General features: G+C 34.7%; 1 protein-coding gene across 1 annotated transcript in view; it reads right to left on the reverse strand.

The window, feature by feature from the left end:
* The window catches only part of LOC111050663, a 63334-nt gene that overhangs the window by 29850 nt on the left and 6506 nt on the right, over positions 1–26978 (reverse strand). The window contains 1 exon segment of the mRNA XM_039423892.1: positions 9858–10867. Within this exon segment, the coding sequence (XP_039279826.1) occupies positions 9858–10867 (1010 nt within the window).

Genomic DNA, 26978 nt, shown 5'->3' on the forward strand with positions numbered 1-26978 from the left:
CAGAACAAGTTTATTGTTATTTAAAATACCTAAGTGATTGCGACAATTTCAAAGTCGTTGATTTATATATTATTTATAACAATACAACCTACCACAATGGATAGATTCCACAAACCATACTTTAATACTTCACTAAAATTACTATCCAATTTAATAAACGTGACAAAAAATGAAAAGAAAAATGAATTAAAAAACTTACATGTACAAGCTTCGAAGGAGAGGAATTATTGCATTACTATGAGGTGTGGAAAAATAAGCAATATCTCACTCTAACACACTGAATATAATCGCCATCACGAAAAGTAAATCACTATTTTCCAATGTTCAAAATTGAATTTATTGAAATTATTTTTTCAAAAACTAGCCGGCGGTTGAGATCACTCATGTAAGAACATTACGCGTAATTGAATTTCAAGAGGAGACCACACAAATATTCAAACTCGTCTGAGCAAAATGATAAACGAGCACATTATGCTCATATCGCTCTGCTCATCGTACTGACACTGCAAGCAAGAGACACAAGAGAGTGGGAGCCGCGCCGGACTCCACTGTCACACTGAGCGAGTAAAATACCCAATAGCCTCTGCACTGCACTGTACCTCAGCGCTCTTCTCTCGTATACTACAAGTCTATAATATTACAGTACAGGCTACAGACCACACACATCTTAACATTATTCTCAAGCGCAGCCCTCTCACTATCGTGCGAGTTGTAAGTCTCTGCTACTGCTGGCAGCGCTTCATCTTCAATTGCCATCCTTGCCGTTGCCCCCTGTACACTCGACTGGAGCTACTCGCCGAAGAATTAGAGGCGAGCCCTTTGTGACCTCTCGCAGTCAACAAGATTAGAAAACGGCCGTCATATCAGTCGTCATTCGTTCAGAAGGCACCGCGCAAATCATATCGACCGACTGTCTTAACCTTCATCTGATCTGACACTGGCACTGGGCTGGGACAGACACTCTACATCTCGTCACACACACTCAAAGACCTGTCTCACTCACGCACCCGCATCATCTCGCTTACCCAAAACACAAGCTTTGTTTATTTACCCCAAATATTGTTTATCAAAATGCAGTGAAGAAACTGTTTTGTGCTGAAAACCTGTTGTTTCTCTCCGATAATTTATTACTGTATCAATTTTTTAATCAATAGAATATGAATCTCAACATGGGAGATGATAACGCAATATACAAAGGAAAGTATAGTAAAGGAAAAAATGAGAGGTATTATGATCAATTAGATAATTAGATTGTAGAGTGTAAACTGCAGATGAATAAAGGTTTTCTCTCTTCTATTATCAATCTAGGGAAGTGGTTGTCTCCGCGGGAGAGACATAATGCTTTACCTAGTGCTTTAACTTATCGCTAAGATAAGTTAAGAAGTGCGCCTTGAGTCAGCCACTCCCGTTGGATACGGTAACTTGAGTAGCTGATTTTTTAGTCCATAAGTTTGAAATCGCTCCTCGGTAGTTCGGAGTCTACCAATAAAGGTGCATACAGATATACGCGCCGCAAACATGAGCAATTCACTTTTAATCAGCTGACTATATCTGTATTTTTACAGAAACGGTAAATGGGCCCTACACACCTACGGATTTGGCTCGGCTCGGCTCGGCTCGGGAGAAATCCGTGAGTGTGTAGGCGATTTAATTGCGAGCCGAGCCATCCGTCCAGGGCTACTGGCGCGGCTCGGCTCGGCTCGGCTCGGGCGAAATCCGTGAGTGTGTAGGCTCTCTCGGCCGGGCGCGTGTAGTTACCAAAATCGAAATCACCCAAAAATCGAGATAGCAAAATTTTGATTTCAGATTCGGATTTAGCGCCCTCGAATTAGTAAAATGGTTCGCGGGAGCTGTAAAATGGTTCGCGCGAACTCTAAAATAGTCGAAAATGAAAACTCTGTGAGCACTTTAATGTTATTAATGAAGAATTCTATTTCTATGAAGAATTTAGTTGAACTTATAGCAAGAAAGTACTAGTACTGTAAAATAATATAATACCAGTGTTTCCCAAAAAAATTATTAGCTGTAGAATAAACATATTTCAATTTTTTATTCAATAAAAATGAACTTTTTTTATATTATTTTTGTCTGCTTGTGGGAAATTTTATTGAGGAAGCTGAAATTGAATCACAATTTTTTTGTCTCTATTTTTAACAGGTTAATATTGAGTATGACAAGCTTTTTCGATCAATGAATTTTCATAGAATTTTAAATACTATCTTACATAAAGATGTAGAGAGTTCTATACCGTATTTATTGGGAGCTGGTTGATGCTTTACAATATTTCAAGTATAGAGGGTTCAATTCTCTATCTACTGCCACGCTGAGTGAATCAAGAGTTGGTGTGTGGCTGTATGAGAAAGAGAGAGAGATTGATTGATTGATTTTATTGATGGTGTGCTAGGTCTCGACAGACCCATTGCACAAAAACATCATTACAAAATAGACATCCAGATAATTAAACAAAATAAACGATAGTAACATGAACGAAATGGTATTAATGCAATTAAGAAAAAGAGAAATTAGTAGATAATGAATAAGAAAATAATTATTGAACTCTATATGATATGAAAAAGCAATTTGTAATATAATAACTATAGATAATTATATTGTTATGCATCTACATAAATTGGCGGAGCTTTGGACATATCAATGTCCATTCTTCGGAAAGAATATTAAAAATATTCGAGAGAGAGAGTGAGAGAGAGAGAGTGTGTGTGTGTGTGTGTGTAGAGAGACAGATAAGATAACAATGAGGAGGAAATGGAAGTGGAAATGGTCAGAGTTGAATCCATATTCAACTCTTTTCATATTCATAGTTGATTTTTGATTTTCTGATTTCATATTTGGATTCATCTTATCAAAGTTTAAAATTAAAAAAAAAGTTTTAGAAATGTTCATATTCAGACCTAAACTTTTAAGTATTCAAACACTTCTAAAAACCTTTCCCTTTGTGAGCAAAAAATTATTATCTTATTAACCTAGTACGTTTTTACTATGATAATAGAAAGCTATATTAAAAACAGCCATAACTCCCTTGTTTTCGGGTATTTTCGAAAATGGTACTTACGCGATAAAGAATTTGGGGTAGCTGAATTCAAATCTGAAATCAAAATTCCTCTATCTCCATTATTGGACGATTTAGATTTTGGTGGTTTGGATAGCGTTGAAAAGTAGGGCAGGCCGGGCTCGTGTTGCTTACTACTAGTGTGTAGTGATTTTGCTCAGAGTCGTTCAAGGACACGAGCCAAGACAGGCCAAATCCGTAGGTGTGTAGGGCCCGATACAGATATACTAGTAGTTCTGTGAACAGTAGACCTCACACAGTATTCTCATCCACAAGTACCTGATTGAAACTATAGACCTTATGGAAATACAGCAATAGACTGGCTTCTCCACACATCTGTGTAATCACTTGTCAGCTGATTTATGATGAATAATTCTATAGTCTGATTTTCACTCCAATATTGGCGTATAAAGGAGGCTCCTTTTTTATTTTATATTATCCTTGAAATGCAAAATTTCTAAAAACCTTGTATATACGTCGAACATTAAAACATTAAAACATTTAAACATTTAAACATTTAAACATTTAAACATTTAAACATTTAAACATTTAAACATTTAAAACATTTAAACATTTAAACATTTAACATTTAAACATTTAAACATTAAACATTTAAACATTTAAACATTTAACATTTAAACATTTAAACATTTAAACATTTAAACATTTAAACATTTAAACATTTAAACATTTAAACATTTAAACATTTAAACATTTAAACATTTAAACATTTAAACATTTAAACATTTAAACATTTAAACATTTAAACATTTAAACATAAACATTTAAACATTTAAACATTTAAACATTTACACATTTAAACATTTAAACATTTAAACATTTAAACATTTAAACATTTAACATTTAAACATTTAAACATTTAAACATTTAAACATTAAACATTTAAACATTTAAACATTAAACATTTAAACATTTAAACATTTAAACATTTAAACATTTAAACATTTAAACATTTAAACATTTAAACATTTAAACATTTAACATTTAAACATTTAAACATTTAAACATTTAAACATTTAAACATTTAAACATTTAAACATTTAAACATTTAAACATTTAACATTTAAACATTTAAACATTTAAACATTTAAACATTTTAAACATTTAAACATTTAAACACATTTAAACATTTAAACATTTAAACATTTAAACATTTAAACATTAAGAGAAATGCCAAACCGTCGACTTGAATCTTAGACCTCACTTCGCTCGGTCAAAAAAGCCTGGCATCAGCTGATTGAAAGTGAATTGCACATGTTCGCGGCGCGTAAATCTGTACGCAGTTACGCACCTTATGGCACCTTATGCCTTATGGTACCTTAAGGCAATACGTTCACTTATCTCGTATAACCGTCTTCTCATTACTCAAACACAAGCATGCAACTCATGTGAAAATCACCCTCAGCTTATTTGTATTCGGGTTCTTGCGTCGGATCTAGGGGGGTGCAAAGGGTGCAATTGCACCAGGCGCAGGGTTTTTGGGGTGCCAAATTTTGATTTTACATTTAGCTAAAAAATTAATTCTGATTAACTGGTATAAGCAACATGAATTAAAATGATAGTACAGTACTTTACTGTGGGTGTTCATAATGATTTTCTATTTTTACAGGATGAAGTATCTTGAAAGTCTAGCCAATAGACTAGCTTGCACCCCCTAATGAAAACTGTAGATCTGAAAGGAGTTGGGGCAGCACAAGAAACTACACCTTCTATAGCTCTATAAATTATGATGATAAGTTTTATTGGTTAGATTATAAACGAGACTATGCACGCTAAATAAGGGGATGAATAAAAATAGATTTCCTAATTCATGAGGAACACGAAATTTCATTTAGATTTCAAATTATAGAAAATTTTCCGAATGAAAATGACCAGCAATATTGATATGGCCGTTCTGAATACCCCTCCGATTCCATTTAATTATCAATTTAAATTTTAGTGAATGAAAAATCAAAGTATCAGGAGAAATCTCTATCGAAAAACAATAAAGAACGCCACGATAAGGGAGTTATCCAATTCCCCAGTTTTTCAATTAAATGTTTCAATTCGCTTCTCACTTCGTAAAAAGTCATGCACAGTACAAAAGTTGATATAAAATTATTTATTTGTATATTTTCATAATGATAATTATTATTTGACTCTATTATTATTTATTTGTAATTTGAAAAATTATCATACTAGTTTTTCAACTGAAATCAGTGGACCACTTTCCATCGTGAAATGAATTATCAGTTCTAATATTTGTGGAAAATGCAAATATGCCATTTTCCTGGAATTTGCAGTTTAGGAATGAATTTATTACTGTATGTTTCCTTTTTAATTGTGATTTCACAAAGTTATAATGATCTTCAATAGTCTGTCATCGAACGCAATATTTTCCTCGTGTTTCTCTTGATTGTTTTCCGATATCACTATCATAATCAGAACTATTGTATGAACTCAACCTCAGGCCGTCTGCCTCCAGATTCAGACGATTGGAAGCGTGGGAACGCTGTGCAAGCGATTCCAATTACAGTAAATATCGTCTAGGAGAACTGTCTCTGCAAGAACTTTTGAATCTAGATTTATCTCTTATATCTAATTATTGAATCGAGTAAGATTAAAATCATCACATTATCTACACCAGTATTTCCATTTGACTGCTTATAATACCATGGTCAACAAGAAGGCAAAAATAATTGATTTGTATTTAACAATATTTCTGAAATTATTGTGACAATATGCTTGAGCTACTCAAGTTATTCTCCTTATATCCTTGAATAATCAACAAGAACTGAATCTTTTGAAACAACCAATTATTTAAATAACAAAAACATATTTTAATATAATTGAACGAGCGTTAGCGAGTTCTCACTTTTGACTTATTGAAGGCCAAAGTCGTTGTCCGTCTGTGACAAAGTAATTTTTAAAGATTAATTTTAAATTTCAAATAGGATCCCCAATGAAACCTACTGTCAAATTATTCTTGTTAGAGAAATATTTAGCTGTTTCCATGATTTTCATCAACTCTGTATAATTAAAATTTGCGGGTTTCAAAGATTACAATACAACAGTTCTTCACCCCCCAAACCAGGGGGTCACTAGTGATTATAATTATTCTGTTATAATTAATTATTCTGAATTGAAGTGGAGTACAAGATATAGATCTTCCGTATCACTGGGGAAAGACTAGGGGGAACGCAAAGCTTCTTTGGTCAACAGTGAGCGATGACTTGTGTTTCAGAAATTATAATCTGAAATTCTCTTATTTTAACTCAACAGTAGATGAGGAAGTTGTAATAGATAATAATATATTAGATGGAACTGTGATTGATGATAATATTGATATGTGTCAGAAAATCTAACGCAAATATAAAATAATACCCTTGATTGAAAAGCAAGATAAATTTTCGAGTTTGATCAACAAAAACGCTTCAATGTTATGAAAATGTTGGGATTATTTTCAATTATATTTCACTGTGATCCAATAATTCATCAAACACGGCATCTAAAGCTGAATTCCTCGAAATCCCAAAATTAATATTTATCCTCCATGAAAAATTCACGTAATAACAAAAATAAAATTTCATTCGAAATGACCAGATTCAAAAACTAGAACCAGCCATGACAGTGATCATGAAAGGCGCTAGAAAGAAAAATGAAACAAGCTATTTTATTGTCTACAAGAGTAGACTATATAGTGTAAAATAGTGATCACGTACTGCTTATTCATTAGGTAGATGTCCGGGAAAAGTACATAATATCACTACCAAGCAAGATTACAATATACTGCTGATTACGAAAATTGATCTTTCTTTTTCACACGAATAGGTAAATGGGAAAATGACCACCAAAGAAAAAAATATGAGAGAATAAATGTAGTGTTGCAGAGGATATGCATAACAAGCATACTTATTCCACGTATATAATGAAATTGTTTATTTTACAGCAGCGTCGTCATACGCCACCCAGCTCTACGACCTCTGTGCCAAGCAGTGAGTATAGAATTTTAAGAATATTACATTCTATAGATGTAATAGATTGTTAGAATGTAGATTTTTAGAATTTGTAGATTTTAGATTTGTAGAATTTATAATAGTAGATTTTCATAGAATGTAGAATTACATTCTATACTCACTGGTGGCAAGGCGGTAGTTTTTCTTTTCCTATTGACTTGCGTTTCGCATTACGTAGAGCCATACTCATACATATATCCTTATCAAAAATGTTACTGGCAGATGGAATTGGCAATAATACTGATAGCGTTTATTATTCTGTAATTACAAACAGTAAAAAGCATAATGTTTTCCTGCATTGTATCATATATCGTGTCTTTAACTCACAAGATAAAGAGCACGTGAAAAATAATTGCCTCTAGGAATCCAACTTTGCTTACAATCATAGTCATAATTTACAATCATGTTATAATGTTATTATGAAAAAATACTCAATAAAAACGCATCATTGGTCATTTAGTGAATTATACCTTCACCAGGTATAGAGGTGTGTCTGAAAATCCTCCTAATAATCAATGTGGCGACAATGCATGTCTTCACCCTTCAATAAATGATTTTATGAAAATTTAATTTAATCATGGTAGTTTTATGTAGAATAAATACTAATGTGTAAATATGCAATGTGAATGAATATTCATAGAATTCAAAAATATAAAATTCAATATGAATGAATATGTTATGTAAAATATCAAGGTAGTTTCTCCGCGATACTTTATGAATTTCTTCAATGTAAATTCAGTTCCTAAACCGAATATAGAATATGTATAATTGACCTAATTTATAATCTATTTTTACTTTTTGGATAATCTTATTTAATAATAATTTCATCTTTCATGATTATAGATTATTTATTATATTTTTACTGCCACCATTGAGAGCTGACTGTCCCTATCAAATTTATTACTATATGAAAATTATTTGTTCGTTATGGATTGATCTCTGGTAGTTTGTTCTTCTTAACTTTTCACAATTTCTTGAAATGACGAAGATTTAGATGTTTATAGTGTATCCACATCTACTCTCTTTAAATAACTTTACACGACAATAAGGTTTTAGCTTGATTTTATTTTTATTTGCGTTTGCTGGTCAAAATAGGTCATCAAATAATGCAATGATTGAAGCAATCAATCATCGGAAGAGTAATAATAAGGGAATGAAACAAGGTAGATTAAATATTTGAAAATCTTTGAGCGCAAGAGAAATAAAAAATCTTATCTCCTTTCTGAAGACGACACTTTCAACACACACGTAATGTTGAAACTGTCTTAGATTGTTCTTTGTTCGGTCGAATTTTCTTTCAAGAGAGCCTGTAATTTCCTCATTCAGAGCACTCCGAATAATCTTATCTCAAATTCCATATTCGGCCTTCGATCTGTGCGGTTTTTTCTTCTAATAATAACAGTGTAGTGAGTTCTTCCAACTTACTGATTGACCCTGTGACTTCACCCACTTCCACTCGCATATCTCAAGAAAAATAACTCTTCATCAAACTCATTGCTCAAGGAAACGTTTTATTGACGATTAATCTACTTCAGATACAATTAATTGGATGCTACGTCAATAGCTATGTACAAACAAAATTTCTTTCAACGGAAAGAATGTTGTTTGTTGTTTTTCTTGAGTATATAACAACTTTTATTTCAAGTCAAAAATGAAACAGGCGATTCCAATAAAAGCAGCTTTTTGGGATTGAACATTATTGGAATTACCTGTCGTTGGAGGTCTCCTCCAATTAATATTCCCATGAAATGAATTGTTTTAACAAAATTCTCTTGGTAAATCAGTCACATTCATAGGAAGGCACATCAAATAGAAATCGTTCCCTGGAATCTCCAGAATATTCCTAAGGATTCCATAATCCTTAGTAGTTTAAAAAACTCAATTATGATGATAATAATAATAATAATAATAATAATTAGTCTCTTACGCAATTGAATTACAGTATAAGAGAGAAAAATTATTGAGAAAAAGGTCTTCGAGGAACTGAATTATAATGTAAATGATCGCTCAAATATTGGATCATTCATATCTCAATATTATCATTCCATTACATCAACGACATTAGGAAAAATTAATGACTCATTTAGTCATTTTAGAAGCTTCCAGTTCATTTATGTACCATGATTGTAATGATCTACTTCTTGATGGTATGAGTGAATCTCATTGCAAGCATTTGAATAATAAATTGCTTTCTTATCAATTTCTAACTGTGTGAGAATGAAGCAGCTGAGATAAGATTATCAGTGTTGTTATAAACAGCAATTTCAAGAGTTTCGTTAGTGAGAAGAAGAATATCAGTTAAGGTTCAGTCTGAGTTAAGATTATTAATTGCTATAATCAAGTCTGACATTATCAAATTTGTTAAAGTAACTGATGAGAAAGCTTTTTAACAAAAGTTATCTTTTGAAAAAATTTAGAATTACGTAAAAGTTGATCCATATTGAAAATTAAAGGGATTGTCGCAAGTTGAGATGCAACGTGATATGAGGTGACATGAGTCTGCTAGATGAGTTAATTTCATATTACCATAATATAATGTTCACACGTGCTAGCTTCGTCTCAATGTGAACATTATAATATAATTATTATGATATTAACTCATCAAGCAGTAAGCAGACTTACGCCACGTAATGTTACGTCGTGTCGCGTCTCAATTTGCGACAAGTCTAATAGACAATCATGTCATTTTTGGGCATCGCCCATTAACGAATTAATAAACTGAAAATAAGAATACAATTTTATTTTAAAAGAGAGGTTTGCGATTGCAGACTAACCTGGTGTCCATTGAGTAGCGAGTCAGAGGCGCCGACACGGTTGCGTCGCTTGGCGGTGGGCGCCGATTGGCCGACAGGCGGCACGTGGTGATTCATCTCGTGCACGGTCAGACTCTGCTTGATGTCAGCTGTGAAGTTGCACAGGCTGCACTTGAACGCCCCGTCGCCCGTGTGGTTCTTGTTGTGTCGGTCCAAGTTCCACTTGTAGGGCGTGCGAAAGTCGCACATCTCACACTTGATCATCGGCATCGAGTGGTACTTGACGTGCTTTGTGTAGCGCGCCTTCATGTGGGTAACATAGTTGCACTTCATGCAGCGGAAGAACTTCTTCTTGAGATGAACGACCCGTTCGTGGCGACTGACTAGCGTCTGACTGCGACTGGTGAATGGGCACAGCGAGCATTTTGTGAGTTTGGCGTCGCTGTCTGCGTCTGCATCAGCATCCAACAGGAGAGGCGCCTCACACTCGCCTTCGTCGTTGTTCTCTTCCTCATCAGGCAGTTTATCAGATTCCGATTCCAACTCCTCGGGATCGGAGTCTACCGCTTTTCTCTTGACAGGCCGACCTGGGCCTTTAGGTGTGACCGGTTTGGGCTTGGGTGAGACTTTGCGGCGTCCTGTGCCCATCACATGCACCATGTGCACGTGTCTCTGCAGCTTCTGACTGTGCTTGGATGCATACAGGCAGCTGGGGCACTCGTAAATCTTGATCTTCTCCTTGTGAACATTTTTCAAATGGTAAAGATAGAAGCGTGGATTTTGGGTGTAGTAGGTGCACTTTGCGCAGGCGTAGTTGCGCTTGATCTTACACTGGGGCAGCTCGGCGTCCTCGTCGGGACTGGAGGCAGCGGGGGTGGCGGAGGCGGCGTCCGGCGTCGTGACGTCACTCTTGTCGATGTCGAGCTGCAACTGGTCGTTGGTGCCGAACAGAGCGTCGCCACTCACCACGCTACGTACCACCAGGGCGTCCCCTGATCTGTGCACCATTGATGGCGCCGCTAATGCCATCCCTGAGACACATCAAACAAAATACCCATTAACATAACAAAACATTTGAAAAACATAAAAAATGCTCTTTATATTACAGCTATCAACTAATCAGAAAGTCAATAGTAGTGAATGACTTTAAATTGCACAAGTAATAGAGCAAGAAAAGTCAAATACATTATTCATATTATAATGAGGTAATCATTATAAGATAAGACAATATTTTTATTCAACACAGTACATTTTACAATTTTCAGCTGAAAAACGTCAAAACAATCAGATCTTAATAAATAAGCATAACAATTCACAATAAAGAAATGGCAGAGGAGAAAGATAGGAGAACAGCGTTGCCGATTCTCTGCCTTGCCACTGCCTTCTAGCTGATCGAGAATATCTGATGTAATATCAATTGTTCATTCTTGTATAAAATAATCAAATATATTTTATTCATGAGGAGAATATATTTATTTATCAATGATTAAATAATACATTTTCATATTTGAGATTAGATAGAAGGAGCTGAGAGAAATTGGGATGTAGTAGTCTCATAATGGTCATAATTTGTGGTGAAATTTTAATTGGGATGTTCGGACTTATTAAGGTACTCAAAGGGCATTGCTAAGTAAATGAATTTTTGCCTGAATTGATGGAGATGGATAATAATGATCATGTTGAATTATGTATGTGAATGATTAGCCATTGGAGAGGGTTTACCTGGAAGCGTTTTCAATTCACCTACAATTCTTGTTCCCTGTGATTGACTCGTATTCGAAACATGGGCTCTCCATGGAGATTCGTACAGTTTTTGAAATTGTAATCATATTTACAGTTTGTAAAATATTAATTGTTGTGGCCACTCCTCGACGTTTATCGTCGATTTCGTGTGAAAAGCACAATTCAAAGCTATTCAATGCTTCTGACAAACTCATTACTTCTAGAAGTATTTTTTTACCAAATTTATCCAGTTTGATGATGTCGTAGATGTCCTTGATATAATAATTTATAATATTATCTTATCTGTCTATTAACAATATTGACAAGGAGGGAGGAAGATAAATTTTCCAACTCCTACTTTTATTAGTTTACGAGTGAAATGAGTTTAATTCTAACACTAGAGCTGAGGTGACTTTTAATAGAATGAAACAACTGTATGAGAGTTATCAACACTGTTCAAGCAGTGTCTTGAAGAATGTCTTGTTTGCTTGTTATCGAAAACGCCTTGTCCTTGTGACAGAAAGAATAATTATTATCGTTTAAGAAACTTACGAAACGCTGGGAGAAACAGAAGAGCTTTATCACTTGTTACGAGAAGAGTGCAGCTCTTGAATGACGAAGACAGAGAAGGAAAGAGACAAACCGTAGAAGGATGTATGATAAGGTCGAACTGATAGTGGCTCGAGAGAGCATCGAGTAAAGATTATGTCTACTAGTTGAGTAGCGTTTAAGGAAATTAGAATAAGATATCATGAGTCGGAAACTAAAGCACCAGGGTCAAAGGTGGCTGTTCTTTCCAAATCACTGATGTTGAAAGAAAGAGGAAAGCAATAGATTATTCCCATTCTCTCATAGCAGATAGTATTTTCATTAGACAACACCAATTAAATTTGAGCTACACATCTCATGATTTCCTTACAATCGTTTCTATGATGAATAATCTCTTCCTTTAGAAATTTGATTTTATGTAGGATGTTATTTGTTAGCCCACTAAAGTAGAACTACTAACTAGTCTTAGTGCCGTTTGCACAGTGCCAGATTAATCTAAATTTCATCTTAAACTGCACTAAATCTATGTCAAGTATCATTTGTTATAATGTGATTCATTTTGAGTTTAAGCCAACAGCTGATTGAATTCATTTCAAGCCTTTACTGTGCAAACGGCCCTAAAATACCAATAATTCATATTGTATTGTTTGTGTATGTAGATCACTTTCCGAAAGTGCTATTCTACACATTACAGAGTTGGTGGCTTTCAGTTATATTATAGTTGAAAATTTGGAGATTGCATTCTACGACTGAAGTTATTCAAGTGAATGATTCAATTTAGGGTGAATTCCTTTCCCTAATAGTGGATTCATATTATATACCCCACTGTTGTGAAATTCAAAAACACTTCAGGCCTAAATCAGAATCATGTTTTTGATGTTGAGTACACACTATGTATTGTTAAAAATTTATTTCATTTCAATTGAATCATTATAAGAATGAATGAATAGTTCATAATACGCATACTTATACTTGTATAAATTTTCGCAATATAATTCAAAATTATATTGCTGTGAGAACTGATAAAATATTATCTATAAATCATATATGGAATAAATTCAATTATAAATCTCATATGGAATCTATAAAAAATCTGGTGTGGTACACTCACACAACTTTCCTTTGCTGATTGAACTGTGAGCCTCATTCTTAAACGAGAATAATTTAGAGGAATTATAGGATAATGACGATTGGCGGCAACATATTTGAAACTTCGATCAGACTACTGTGAATGGGTAATTGTTTTCAGAGTACTGCTTCCTTTGTGTAAATTGTGAAATCCGATAATTTTTTTAAAAGTCGTCAAAACAGCTGTTCTACAAATGAAATATCTCGACTATGTGTTCTTTTTATAGACTGCTCTACCTATCTACCTCATGCACGAGAAGGAGGTTACAAAGTCCATTTCTCAAGGATGGGGTGGACCCCCCATTAGTTTCCCAGGAAGGAGACTCATGCCAGTTGATAGAGCTGATAAATAACTATACAGAGTATGAATTTGAAATAAATCAGTCAAGTCATTTTTGAGAAAATCGTGAGAAACATGGTTTTTTAGTAATTACCCGCCATTTTTCTCAAGAAAATTACGGAGCTCCTGCAATTTTCCCAGAAATGAGACTCATGTCAGTTGGTAGGGCTTATAAATAGCTATCCATGGTATAAATTTGAAGAAAATCGTTGAAGCCGTTTTCGAGAAAACCGTGAAAAACATGGTTTTTTAGTAATTATCCGCCATTTTTCCGCCATCTTGAATTGAATTTTATTGAATTTCTTATTGTCGGGTCCTCATGGTATAAGGACCTTAAGTTCGAAATTTCAAGTCAATCAGTTAATTAGGAATGGAGTTATCGTGTTCACAGACATACACACATACACACACAGACCAACACCCAAAAATCATGTTTTTGGACTTAGGGGACCTTGAAACGTAAAGAAAACTTGAAATTGGGGTACCTTAATTTTTTTGGAAAGCAATACTTTCCTTACCTATCGTAGTAGGGCAAGGAAAGTAAAAATTATATATACATTACAAAATGAATATAATATCAATAAATCTAAAAGCATCACCCAGAAATTGAATCTTTAAAACAACATTTTCGTTGAATTTAACATTAAGCCTAGCATGAAAATTTTCACAAAAATGAACGTTTTTGAATTACTTCATTCTAAATTATTTCACCCCAGACATTATTAAGCGAGACTTTATGCCTTTTCTCTGGAAAGCCAATTCTCTGGATGGCCTGATTTGAAGCTAATTGTATTCCAATAACAGTTTGATGTAACCAAAACTGCAATCACTAAAATAATCTGATAATAATCATTTCCTGAATACCGGATCTTTGCAGCTTCTCGTTGCATCGATCAGTAATCCAAACAACTGTATACAGAGCAAACTCAGCTGGAGGGGAGCATTTTCATACATTTGATAATAAGTATTCTCATAATAAAGAAAACGTTTTATAATAACGTTATATAGCAATCTTAAATATCACAGTGTTACAATAGTGTTAATATCGACATTATGGTTGTATCTATGAGTTTCTTTAATCGCACTTGTGTTTGAATACTGTCATGGATATTTTCGGAGTGTGGAACTCTTCTAAAACTCATTCCAGCCACAATACGCTCCTTCCTGTTCCAAAATAATCTTAACTGGCTTCTTCCACACTCGGAATGCAATTGGTAGGAAGGAGAGATCTCCAGAATTTGATTCTGGATCCGGCTATTCAGGATTTCATGAATTGGGGATCAATTGTATGTAATTTGACAATACTTCCACTCTCATGACCTAAGTAATAAATAATAATAGGTCGGCATCGAAGTGTCGTCGCTGTAACGACAAATTTTCGCGTTTGAAAACTAAGTTAGTGCGAAGTGGTAAATTTTGATGATATTGCGAGATAAGTCAGCGACATATTCTTAGCTGGCTAAAGTTGCATCTACTCTTCTGTAGGCCTATACCCAACATTATTATTATTCATATTACATACTTTTTTGTGATCTAAGATAAGTTCATTCATTTATAAGGTAAGCGACTATTTGAAAAATAAATATTGTAGTTCAACTTTTCAGTTTTTCTCACAACGTGAGAAATTGATAAATATGAATTTCTAGCATCTATGGCTTGAGATGGGAAGCTGAGATCAGTTCAAATTTTCATGTATTCGTTATTCATCAGATTGATAATATAGAGGAAGTTGAATGAAAAATCGAAATCTCAGTCCTCATGAGAGAGCATAATAAAATTTTCTTGAGAATATTGCAAGTAACAACGAGAAGTGGCATGTGTCAGTTGTATTTCCTTCCATTGTTTGTCATTATTCACGACGAGGATCAATGTTATTGATTGTTGACAGCGTCGCTGGCTCGGTAAGAAAATTCTTCTCACGCTCATTGAGTCTGCAAATCGTCGAATCAGTTGTTTATCAACGTGGAAAATTGTTTATTGGTGCAGCAGCTTCAAGTCCCAGTCGTTGCTTCCCGATAACCATTTCTACCATTGAAATAATCATATTCTTTTCTACTAGTTCAATATTATCAATATTATTGTATTATATTATATTATTATCAATAAAATTATTCCCTTTTCAACGCAATGCTATTTTTGAAGTATCAGTAACATAGTTGGTATAATAATAATCAACTCAATACTTCGAGTTTCATGAAAATAGACTCAACAAGATCTCAATATACTCTCATGGAGCAGAAGAGAAACAAAACATTTTATTTCTCTGATCAGTGATAATTATAGTTCATGCATACAGTATGTAGTTGATATTGCCCTTTTCACATCAGTATTTGAATTACTATAAGAACTCGAATAATTTTCGAGTTCAGTACTGTAAATAGAAACCGAATTGGGAAGTTCACATATTTTCTTCAACTCTCTCCTCAAAAACATTTTGATGGAATTCCCTATTTGAAATAAAAATTCATCAACTTTATAAAAAATTTTTGGAGGACAAAATTAATAAATATAAAACGAAAAGAAAATTGAATTAGATAAGAGACAATAGGAGATCATTAGGATTTCCATTCGCTCAGACAAGTTATCAAAAAACAGCCAACTCAAGGTCACCATTACTAGATAAGCTCAACAACAGGAAAGAAATAACTCAGACATTCCAAGATTTTTGGTGGAGTATACATCCCGTCATAAGATTTCATATTGAAATCGAATGAACGTTTGCTACAACTACACCCAGTGGTGTTTCCAGAAAAAAATCGGGGGAGGGGATCATAACATTGACATAGAAATCACCTAAACTTTGGGGGTGACACCGGTGGGTGTGGAGGGTATGGAATACCCCCAACAAAGAGAGGTCCCGGGACTCTCCCACGGAAAATTTTGAAAACATGTCATTAATTTGATGCGATTTTACGCAATTTTCACATGAAAAAGAATATTCCATTCAAGTTTTTTGTGATAAGTAGGCCACTTATTAATTTTATTTTCCCTCGAAAATGTTATAGGCCAATGGTTTCTTGATTAAATAACAAATATAATGTAATGGAATGGAATTTTATTAGTCATTCAATAGTTTAGGTTAAAAATAAACTTCAACATAAAAAACTTGAATGAAAAATTTTTATTCTCAGAAAGCAACATGTTACAAACATGTGAAATGTTAACTTTACAATAATAATAGTTTCAACTTCATTCACATTTTTTTCTAGTTTTCATGATTTTTACTTTAGTGTTCAAACTTGAATTTGGGAGGTGAGGATTAAACTATTTTACAAAATAGTGGGGAGATGTGTCCACTTGTCCACGGTGGAAACTAAGATCGTTGATCATAATTGGGAAATTTTGGAGGTACTCTAGAAAAAGCTGCTGGAGCATTAACAAAGCATATGAATTACAATGGACAGTCACACTTTTCAGCCATATTAATGAAACTGAATAAACTATAATCAACTACAGCAATTGAGCTATATTGAAGTTTTTCATGATATTAGATGGTAAAAAGTAACATAATTGACTAACTTTGCAGTGCTAGTTTTCTTCTGTCTTAGTCCCTAAACATTTGACCAGACACTGTCTAGCAACTCTAGCTCATAATTATCATTGTCCTCTCATCCTTTTTATATTTTTTCGACTTATACAATATAAAGAAAATATGACATTAGGAGCTTCATTTTGTGACTGATAGATAGATAGATAGATAGATAGATATATATTCAATCCATTCAACACAGTGTACTCATTATTACACAAGCAAACAGTTGAACGTCGTCAAATTATTACAAATATAAATATAGTCTACTAATTAAAATAGTAGCGATTCCTTCAATGATCCTCCAAATACTCCTGCACCGTGTAGTAGGCTTTGTCTATAAAATATTTTTGAAGGTCGGTTTTAAATCTATTAAGAGGAATGCTGGTGGATGCACGCTTTAAATGTATAGGAAGCTTATTATAAAATTTGCAGCCTGAGTAACTAGGCTTACCCTCAAAAAGCTTCCTCCTATGCGGCTGAATCGCAAAGTTGTCTCTGCCTCTAGTGTTGTAGGAGTGCGTATCGGAGATAAGTGTAAGGTCCATTCTATTTTTTACAGTATGCATGATCATTCTAAACATGTAAATCGAAGGCACCGTCAGCAGCGACAATGATCTGAACGCATCTCTACAGGGGTGATTAAATCCAAGGCCCGCTATATACCGTATTGCCCTCTTTTGTAGTACAAAGACCCTCTGCATATTTTCCTTTGTGGTACAACCCCAAAGCTCTATACCATATGTGAGGTAACAGTAAAAAGTAGCGAAGTATGCAACTTTAACGGTGTTTTGTGGGACATACTTCGCAAGATTTCTTAAGAGGAAGAGACTTTTACTTATTTTCTTCACAATATTATCAACATGCATTGTCCATGTCAACCTGTCATCAAAGTACACCCCCAACATATTAACTGTATCCGTGCACTCAATTTCATCTTCTCCAATACATAATTGAGGAAGAGTAGCGGCAGATTTGAAGTGGATAGTTTGACTTTTTTTAGAATTAATTGATAAGCAGATTTCATTGAAATACTGAACAACAGAATTTGTGGAGATGTTCATGTCTATTTCAAAATTATTCACATCTTTATCTGAGAAAAAAAGAGTTGTGTCGTCAGCATATAGTGTCAAGTGAACTCTGTCAGATACCGCTGAATGAACATCAGAAATATACAGAAGGAAGAGTAGCGGGCCCAGGATTGAACCCTGAGGGACGCCAAATTTAAGTTTCATTTTGGAAGAGGAAACTTCTCCAGAGGTCGAAGATATGGTGACATACTGAATGCGTTCAGTTATGTATGATTCCAATAGTTGGTAGGGGATACCTCTCACTCCCAGGCCTCGCAATTTAATCAGCAGGACCTTGAAATCGACACAATCAAAGGCCTTCGAGAGGTCTAAGAGAACAGCCGAGGAGTAATTTCCTTTATCTAATTCATCTAATATTCTCTCATACAGATTTATTGCTGCACCAATAGTCGATCTCCCCTTGACGAAACCATATTGATAGGAAGGAATAAGCTTGAATTTGAACAAATAGCTAGTTAATCTTATATGGATTATTCTTTCGAAAATTTTTGAGAGGGCGGGCAGAATTGAGATGGGTCGATAATTAGCGATATTCGTTTTATCTCCTTTTTTATAGATAGGAGTGACTTTAGAGATTTTCAGGCGATCTGGGAAAACTCCCTGTTCAAGCATTGAGTTTATGATGTTGACGAGAGGGGAAATTAGCTCGCTAATACATTTTTCAATTACACTCATAGATAATCCATCATAACCTTTACTTCGCTTAGATTTTATACTCTTAATGATGGAGAGAACTTCATATGCATTTGTTGGAGAGAGAAACATATTATGGTTTGGTTCAGGCATACTATTCGCAAATCCTTCTCTAGCACTGCTTTTCAATCTCTCTCTTTCAGTTTGCATTCCCACTGACACAAAATGCTCATTAAACATCTTTGCTATCTCACTTGGATTTCTAATCATCTCATCATCAACTTTAATTTCAGCAATCCCGGACTGACTTGTAGTTCTGCTCCCATCAACTCTGAAGCTATTGATCACGTTCCAGCAACTTTTGGATTTGTTGTCAGATTTAGAAATAAAATCGCCGTAAAAGTTTTTCTTTGCTGTGACAACCGCCGCATCATAATGTTTTTTAATTCTATTTATTGCACTCATATCCACCTCTTGTCCTGCCTTCATCCTTTGGGTAGCCATGTTCAGATATAGGCGCATTTGCTCCAACTCCTGAGTTATCCAGTTACCTTTTATGCCACTCTTTTTATTCTTGAAGTTTTTTTTGGATCTCAGAGGACAACACACATTAAAGTGGTGAAGGAGAGTTGAATGAAATCGATTGAATTTTTCATTTGTGTCACATTCCTCATAAACATTACTCCATGTTTCGTTGGATAAATGTAGCCTGAGAAGATCAATATTGGCATCTGAGCAATCGTTAATCAATGACTTGAATTTATTGTTTGGCCTCTCTGCTTTATCAGTTTCAGATGTACCTCCAGCAGAAATGTCAATGCATTGGGCAGCATGATCCGATAAGAAAGTATGAATTACCTGAGTGGAGTACTGTGAAGAAGAAATGTTTGTAAATATATTATCGATACATGTACCGCTTTTCAATCTGGTTACCTGGTCAATTGTGTGTGAGAGACCATACTGAGTCAAAATTTCCGTGATTCTTGAGCGTTTAATACTGTCCAACAGAAAATTCACGTTTATATCCCCAAGTAGAACAATAGAATCATTTGAACTAACTGACATTCTGTCCATCAGAGAATCAAGATTAGCAATGAAAGTTTCAAAGACTCCATTTGGGGGTCGATAAATTCCAACCACAATCAAGTTTCGAGAGGAAAGATTTAACTTTATTCCAGTCACTTCTATATCTCCTTCAACACATAATAATTCTGCATTTGACACTGGCAAAACCTCACTATTTTTTAAGTACTCATTGAAATTTTTATGAATAAATATTGCTACTCCTCCCTTCTTTTTTGTCTCTACAATAGCAAGATGCTAGGGTGTAATTATTCAGATTTAAGTCTTTAATTTCAAAGTCTCTCAAAGCATGCTCCGTAATGACCAGGATATCAGGAGACTCATCTTCCAATAGTATGTCCAATCTATCCATCTTATTCATAATGCTGTCGACATTTTGGTGAATAACTTTAATAGTCTTTCTACATGGTCTGTTGATCAGAGCTTGCCAAGAAGAGGCTCCGATTCGGCGTTTATCTATAGTCTCTTCTGGAAGCTCATCAAACTGAGAGACTCTACTCGAAGAGATCAATCCCTCACATTCCTCTTCAGCCACCTCATTAAAAAAGACTCTTTCTTATCTACACTTCTGCATGGTGATTTATTCTCAACCAATTCCGCCAGTCTAGTACACAGTATATTGTATCCTGATCCATTAAGGTGAAGCCCATGTCGGGTGAAGTTTGCTCGCCTCAATCTCTCATTTATAAAACACATCCTTATTCTCTTCGAATTTTTCCTTGTACTGCTATTGATGTGTTTATGAATAGCGTCATTTATCTCGTCAATTGTCTGGTTAAGTTGAGGTCTGTCAAAGCGATGTGGTATGGTGGTCATGATAAGATTGGTTTTGAGACTCATAGGAACCAAAATATCAAGTACTTTCTTGAATTTATTTACACTTCGTGACGTTTGAGCTCCAATGTCATTTGTGCCACCCATAACTATCAGAAAATCACTTGAACCAAAATTCTCAATTTGCTTTTCAACTCCTTCAATTACCCGTTCCATTGTAGCATTAGGTTTGAAAAAGACCTGGACGTCATAATTAGGAAGCTTATTACCAATAAATTTCCAGATTTTCCTTCCATGACTATCGGCTAATACCAATATCCTATTTTTATTGATGGATTTCTTATGAGAGTTAATTTCATTATTTTCTTTCGTTTGTGAGCTCGATTGCCTTTTAATTGTGTGTGGATCATTCACTTCATATATACTTTCGTTATCATGTCCCACTCTCTTATCTTTTTTCTCAGTTTTATCAACACTGGAAGAAGTATTTTTTGTTCGAGACTCTGTATCTTTATATTTACTTACTTCAGACAAACTCGATTTAGCAGTTTGGACAAGAGCATTGAAAGAGTTTTCTAGTCTTAGGTCATCATAGTCGACAGATGCATTGATATCTCCAGGTGAATAGAAATTTTTTAGTTCTACTGTTTCAAGTTTGAGCGATTTATTTTCGGCTCTCATAAGAGTATTATCCGCCTCTAGAACTTCAATTGTGGTGATCATTTCGGTATTTCTCGATCTAAGATATTCATTCTCCTGTTCCAAGCATGCTTTATTTCGAAGGGCTAATTCGATCTCAATTTTTTTCTCCTGGAGCGACTGTAATAAGAAATCCTTCTCCTTCCTGCAAGACTCTAACTCTATCTGAAGACTCATAGAATGAGCAATAATATCATCTCTTTGCTGCTGAAGCTCAACTTCTCTAAGAGATTCATCCAAGGGTAGCATACGAGGTGATGAAGAATTTCCTCTATATGAAGGTGTATTCACGGCAGCATTTTTTGTGGCTATCTTAATAAATTCTCCACCTCTTACAGGTGAGTAAGGACTATTCGAGTCACACATATTTTGCTTATCAATATTCACCTTCTCCACATTGATTGGTGATTTCAGCATGCTGATATTAGCTTCGGAAGATTTTGTAGGCGAATGGCCATGGACACCCTCAGCTTTCAAGACTTCCGATTCGCTCAAGTTAGTTCTCACAGTAGCTGAGCAAGACCGTTGCAAGCAACGCCATACCACACTGTCATCAGCTCGACGAGTATCTCGTCTATATCTATAGCCTTTAAAAATTAGCCCTGGCTTTCTTTGCTGAGTCAAAAATTTTTCAATTTTTTCCATGCCAAGTGTCTAAATTTATTATTATGATCTTATTTATAATTCAAGACAGCCTATCTACCCCTGACTTCCACTACCTTCGTAGAAACACCCTAAAAGCTCTATACTGAAAAAACAGATTTAAATAATTTGAGATAAATTCCTATAGAAAAAAAAAGATTATTTCAGCTCTCAATTTTGTATTAGTGTTAATAGTTATCCCTCAAAATAAACCTTGCCTTATTTTGTATTAGTGTTTAGTATTTTGTTCAATTTGGAAGTATTATTCTATAATCGTTAAGGAAAAAGGTGGTTATTCCAAATTACTAAAGTTTTAGTCAGTATTTTTTGTAAGATTTACGGATTGAAGATATAGTGACAATGTTCTATTACACGTGAAAATGAGTAATTAAATTAACTGTAAACGACTAAATTAAGAAAACTAAATTTTACTAAGAATTTTTATGCTACTTTTTTGAGAAAAAATAAGCTGTTTGAAAGAGAGAAAATCAACAACCGTATAGTTGTTAGCGTTGTTTGAATGGCAATATTTAGGTGAATTGATTAATATAACGATATTATATTAAAGTCTATTATTTGAAGATAAGTCAGAGATGATTTGGGAAGGAAAAGGAAATCTGGTGAGAGCTATGCTGAATAAATAGAGAAACAGTTAAATATATCAGCAGAAATACAAAGAAGAGTCAAAAAAGAAGGAATCAGCTCTAGTGAATTTTCAACAGAAAACAAGTCTTTAACTTTCAGTAAACACAGGTGAAAATTCTATGAAACAGTCTGTCCTCAAATCGCTCGTACCCCGTCTGGATCCGGGCTAAGAGCGACTATAACAGGATGCAATGTTCACAAATCTTACAGAGCAGCCCGCCGATTCTGCAGATCCATTTCAACCCGTGTGTCAATAATTATGATTATCTATGATACAGAATAAGCTCTCCTCTAGGAAATCAAGAAGTAAAAAGGAATGTAAAAAATGGATTTCTTATGAAACAGAAAAAAGGATAGGTTTAAGAAACTAGAGAATTTATAAAGTTATCGGTTTACTAATACAATTTTCAGTTTTATTTATGGTAGGACTAAGGTTTAGAAAAACATTTACTACGGAGAAAATATTGTGATACGTTTAAGTGATAAGATTATCTGGGTTTAAGAATTGTAAATTGATCAATTTGTTCTAGGAATAGTTATTTGAAAAGTTCAGTGTTAAAAAGGTAATTGATGAGTTTAAGCTACTTATGTAACGGATAAAGTGAAAGTTGAAACTAATGATATGTTAGGAAATTAAAAAATATATATTAGAGTTGAATTAATTTATTACATTTGACATTTATAGATTATTGGAATATTGTTAATAATTTTAAACAAATACTTTCTAGGTTAGGAAATGCTACGAAAAACAATGAACAACATTAATCTCTACAAGCAGAATCAGAAACAGTCAGGCCTATCTTATCTGAACAGAGCAGCCACGAAAACACTCCTTCTATCACCACGGCTCGAGCCGAACTGGTCCGGTCACAAAAAAATATTCAGGCTTTATTACGGCGGAGGATACATCCCCATATTTCTCCCCATGGATATGCCACTAACTGCACCTTTTGTGTATGTTGCATGTATTTGAAACCATCATAAATGTATTGTGTTCCCACTCAAAGTAGTGGAAATCCTTCCTAATGGAACTAATTCCACACACTTGGAGTAGCGTCAGAAGATTGCCCGGTTTAAGAAGTTTTAAGTTTAAGTTTTGAAGTCTATTGCCTTTTTCAGAAGTTTAAAAATCACCACAATGTATATGATGATTTAGAAAAACTATCAATAATACGCAAAGACATCCTAATAGAAATTCAATTACAATAGAAATATTGGAGTTTCAGGAATTTCGGAATTTTAATAGGAATACTCACACAAACAATGACAACCATCGCCATACCAGTTCCCAGATGTAAAGGCAATGCATTATAAATTAGAAGATAAAAGATCGTCATGTTACTGAAGAGTCAATCTGGGTTTCCCGACAGAATTATTTCACAGGTTTGTCTGTGCTGCTCACCTTTGGGGCAGCGGTCATAGGAAGCCTGACACAAGTCGGCAGTGTCCAGTCTCCCTGTGACCTAATAATTATGATTGAAGCCAGGCACTACACCCTACACCCTACATGGCTTCGTTCCTCAGGGGAGATTGAGGAACAGAGAGAGGACAACACAGACAGTCTGTGCTGTAATGGCGACCGACAGAGAATCGATCGAGCGACTCCTCTCTTTGTTGCTGACCATCCACCCTCTCACTCTCTCTCCCACTATCTCTCACTTTCTCTTGCTTGCTCCGGCTGTCGCTGGCAGCGACCAAGTATGTCGCTGTTGCCGTTCATTTTGCACCCCCTGCAAAGGGCAGTTGCAGCAGTAACTCAAAACCTCCCAGAGAGAATCCGGAAATTCTGCAGAGGGCCTTCACTGCTAACTCAATATCAGGCGATTCTATAAGACAAATGCTCTCTTAATACAGATACAACTAGCCTGATATAGTTAGAAAAATTATGAAACAGATTTCACAAGAGGTGCCATGAAGAATTCCACTTTTTAATCGTTGTATCACATCTGCCTTACAAAACAAAATATTGTGTGGGTCAATAAGTGTGTTTGAGGTGCAGTCACTGGAATCATAGAGAAATAATTATATTGTACTCGTGTAAGATACAATTTCTCAAATTTCAATATTTTCCATTGATTGGAGTACAGTGGGCTTAGGTATTTATTTGAAAATAACAATCTGCCAGTGTGTTCAGTATATGCTGAAAATTTCATTGGAAAGGCATCAAAGGCACCAACCCCACTGGATTCGACTTGGAAGGGTTAAACTTTTCCTCTTCATCTCTAACATTGGTACTCTGAACATACGATACTGAAAGGTAGTTAATAACGAATAACCTATCAATTTTGAAATAGGACAACTGAAATTCAGCAATAACCCCACAAAAATTACTAAATTATATTCAATATTGAATTCACATAAATAATATCATTATAAGGATGATCGGATGAATTCATAATCGCAAGATTATAAGAGAAAACAAATCCAGTAAGTTAACATAACTTGGGTAGATCTACAGTATTTATATTACCCATGGTAATATAGTTACTGTAGGTAGGCCTATCTTCACAACTTCAATTTGGCAGGGTACCCAACACACCCAATATGATTGAAGAGGACATCGACCTGAGGACACGCGACGTGCATTGGTATCATGGTAAGGACAGATACAGATATCGGAAAACAAATAAGAAGAAAGATGAGAATGAGTTTTTTCTGATGGAATTCATAAAAAATAACGTTCAATTGGACAGTCACAGTACAAAGATAAATCTCACGACAGATTACTATAGTTTTTAAAGCGTATAATAATGTACTGGTATAACTGTGTATTACAGTTATCTTCTGCTTCTGCTCTTTATAATTCAGTATTATGCTTTTTAGTGTAGAATAACAAAAAGGCTATGGAGGCCCATACTGGTATGATGCTATGCTTAATGTTATGCTGAGCGCTGAAGTATACGGTACGACACTTGAAACTTATGAATCAAACTATTGTAGCCTACTCTCTTAAGGAGAATTCCTAACTACTCAACCAATTCTTGTAGATAAGATTATCATATCAGATATCAGTAACTGATACTGTCACATCTTGACCTTATTCTCACTGGGAGTATTGAAGCTCTTCATTTCCCATTTGAACCAGTCTTTTTAATATATCATCACACATCTAATTTTAGAAAAGAACAATTATCTTGGTGAAGAAAGTAACCCGTTCTTCCTCGAAGAGACTATAGGCAGGCTTGAAGGTTAGCAGCAAATGTAATTGTTTTCTCTGCACTTGAGCAGAACTGGTATTCTAGGTGCACATCCGATGGACTAGTTGATTCTTTTCAAGAACGTTCTCCTCAAACCAAAGAGTGGCATAGATCGGAAAGCGAGAAAAATACAGCAGCTGTGTGTTCTTGCTGAAATGCTTGTTGCTGCTTTCTTCACGTAGCAACTATCAGAATTGACCCCGATGGCCCTCACATCGACCTCTGATGCTTCTGCTGATTTATCCAACATCATTGCATGCACCTCTAGCTTCTTCTTTGCCCGACCCTGACATTTAATTTGAAGATGTTAGTAAGAGATGCCAAGACTCATCCATTCATCCACTTCTCTACTTCATTTTCAACAATGGGAACTTATTGAGTAGGAAAGAGGATCTAGTCAGTAGAAAATAACCTTTTCTCAAGAAATTAAGATTTCTAAAAATCTGGGTTGAGGACTTGTTTGGATAAATAGAAGATATTCCTTGAACTGATAAATTATTAAAGAGTCCCGATTCTGATTAATTGAGGAAATTATTTGGATGAATAGAAGACATTCCTTTAACTGATGAATTATCAAAGAGTCTTAATTCTGATGTAAACAGTAAAACTAAAATATGATAGTAGCAGAAGTAATTTGTTTCCTAAAATGTGTGCACTATAGAGAGATAGATAGATCCTGTTATTTTTACACTTTGAATCATTACAAGTGAGAGATGTAGTTTCTAAAAAACAGTGATTATGAAAATTATTATGTTTTCAATCTCCTATTGATTGAGGCATTCCTTTAGTGTGGAGAGAGAGAGAGAGAGAGAGAGAGAGAGAGAGTGAGAGAGAACATCTAGTTAAAGAATATCTAGTTAAAGAACATCTAGATACAACCAATTAGCATAGAAGCTGTAAACTAGCCACTGGAAGCTGATTCCCTATTCCTCAAGTCATCCACTATTCTTATAAAAATTATAAAGAAGAATATGTATTATTATGATGTTCAGAGGTAGTGAGTCATAGAGTCATAGAGAGAGACAACCAAAGCTGAATTATTCATGTGTTCCACATTTATTTAATATTGTACTGCAATAACAAAGTAATCTTCGAAGTAGTGTGACGTGG

The sequence above is a fragment of the Nilaparvata lugens genome, chromosome 3, assembly GCF_014356525.2.
Source record: "Nilaparvata lugens isolate BPH chromosome 3, ASM1435652v1, whole genome shotgun sequence".
Classification (NCBI taxonomy): Eukaryota; Metazoa; Arthropoda; class Insecta; order Hemiptera; family Delphacidae; genus Nilaparvata; species Nilaparvata lugens.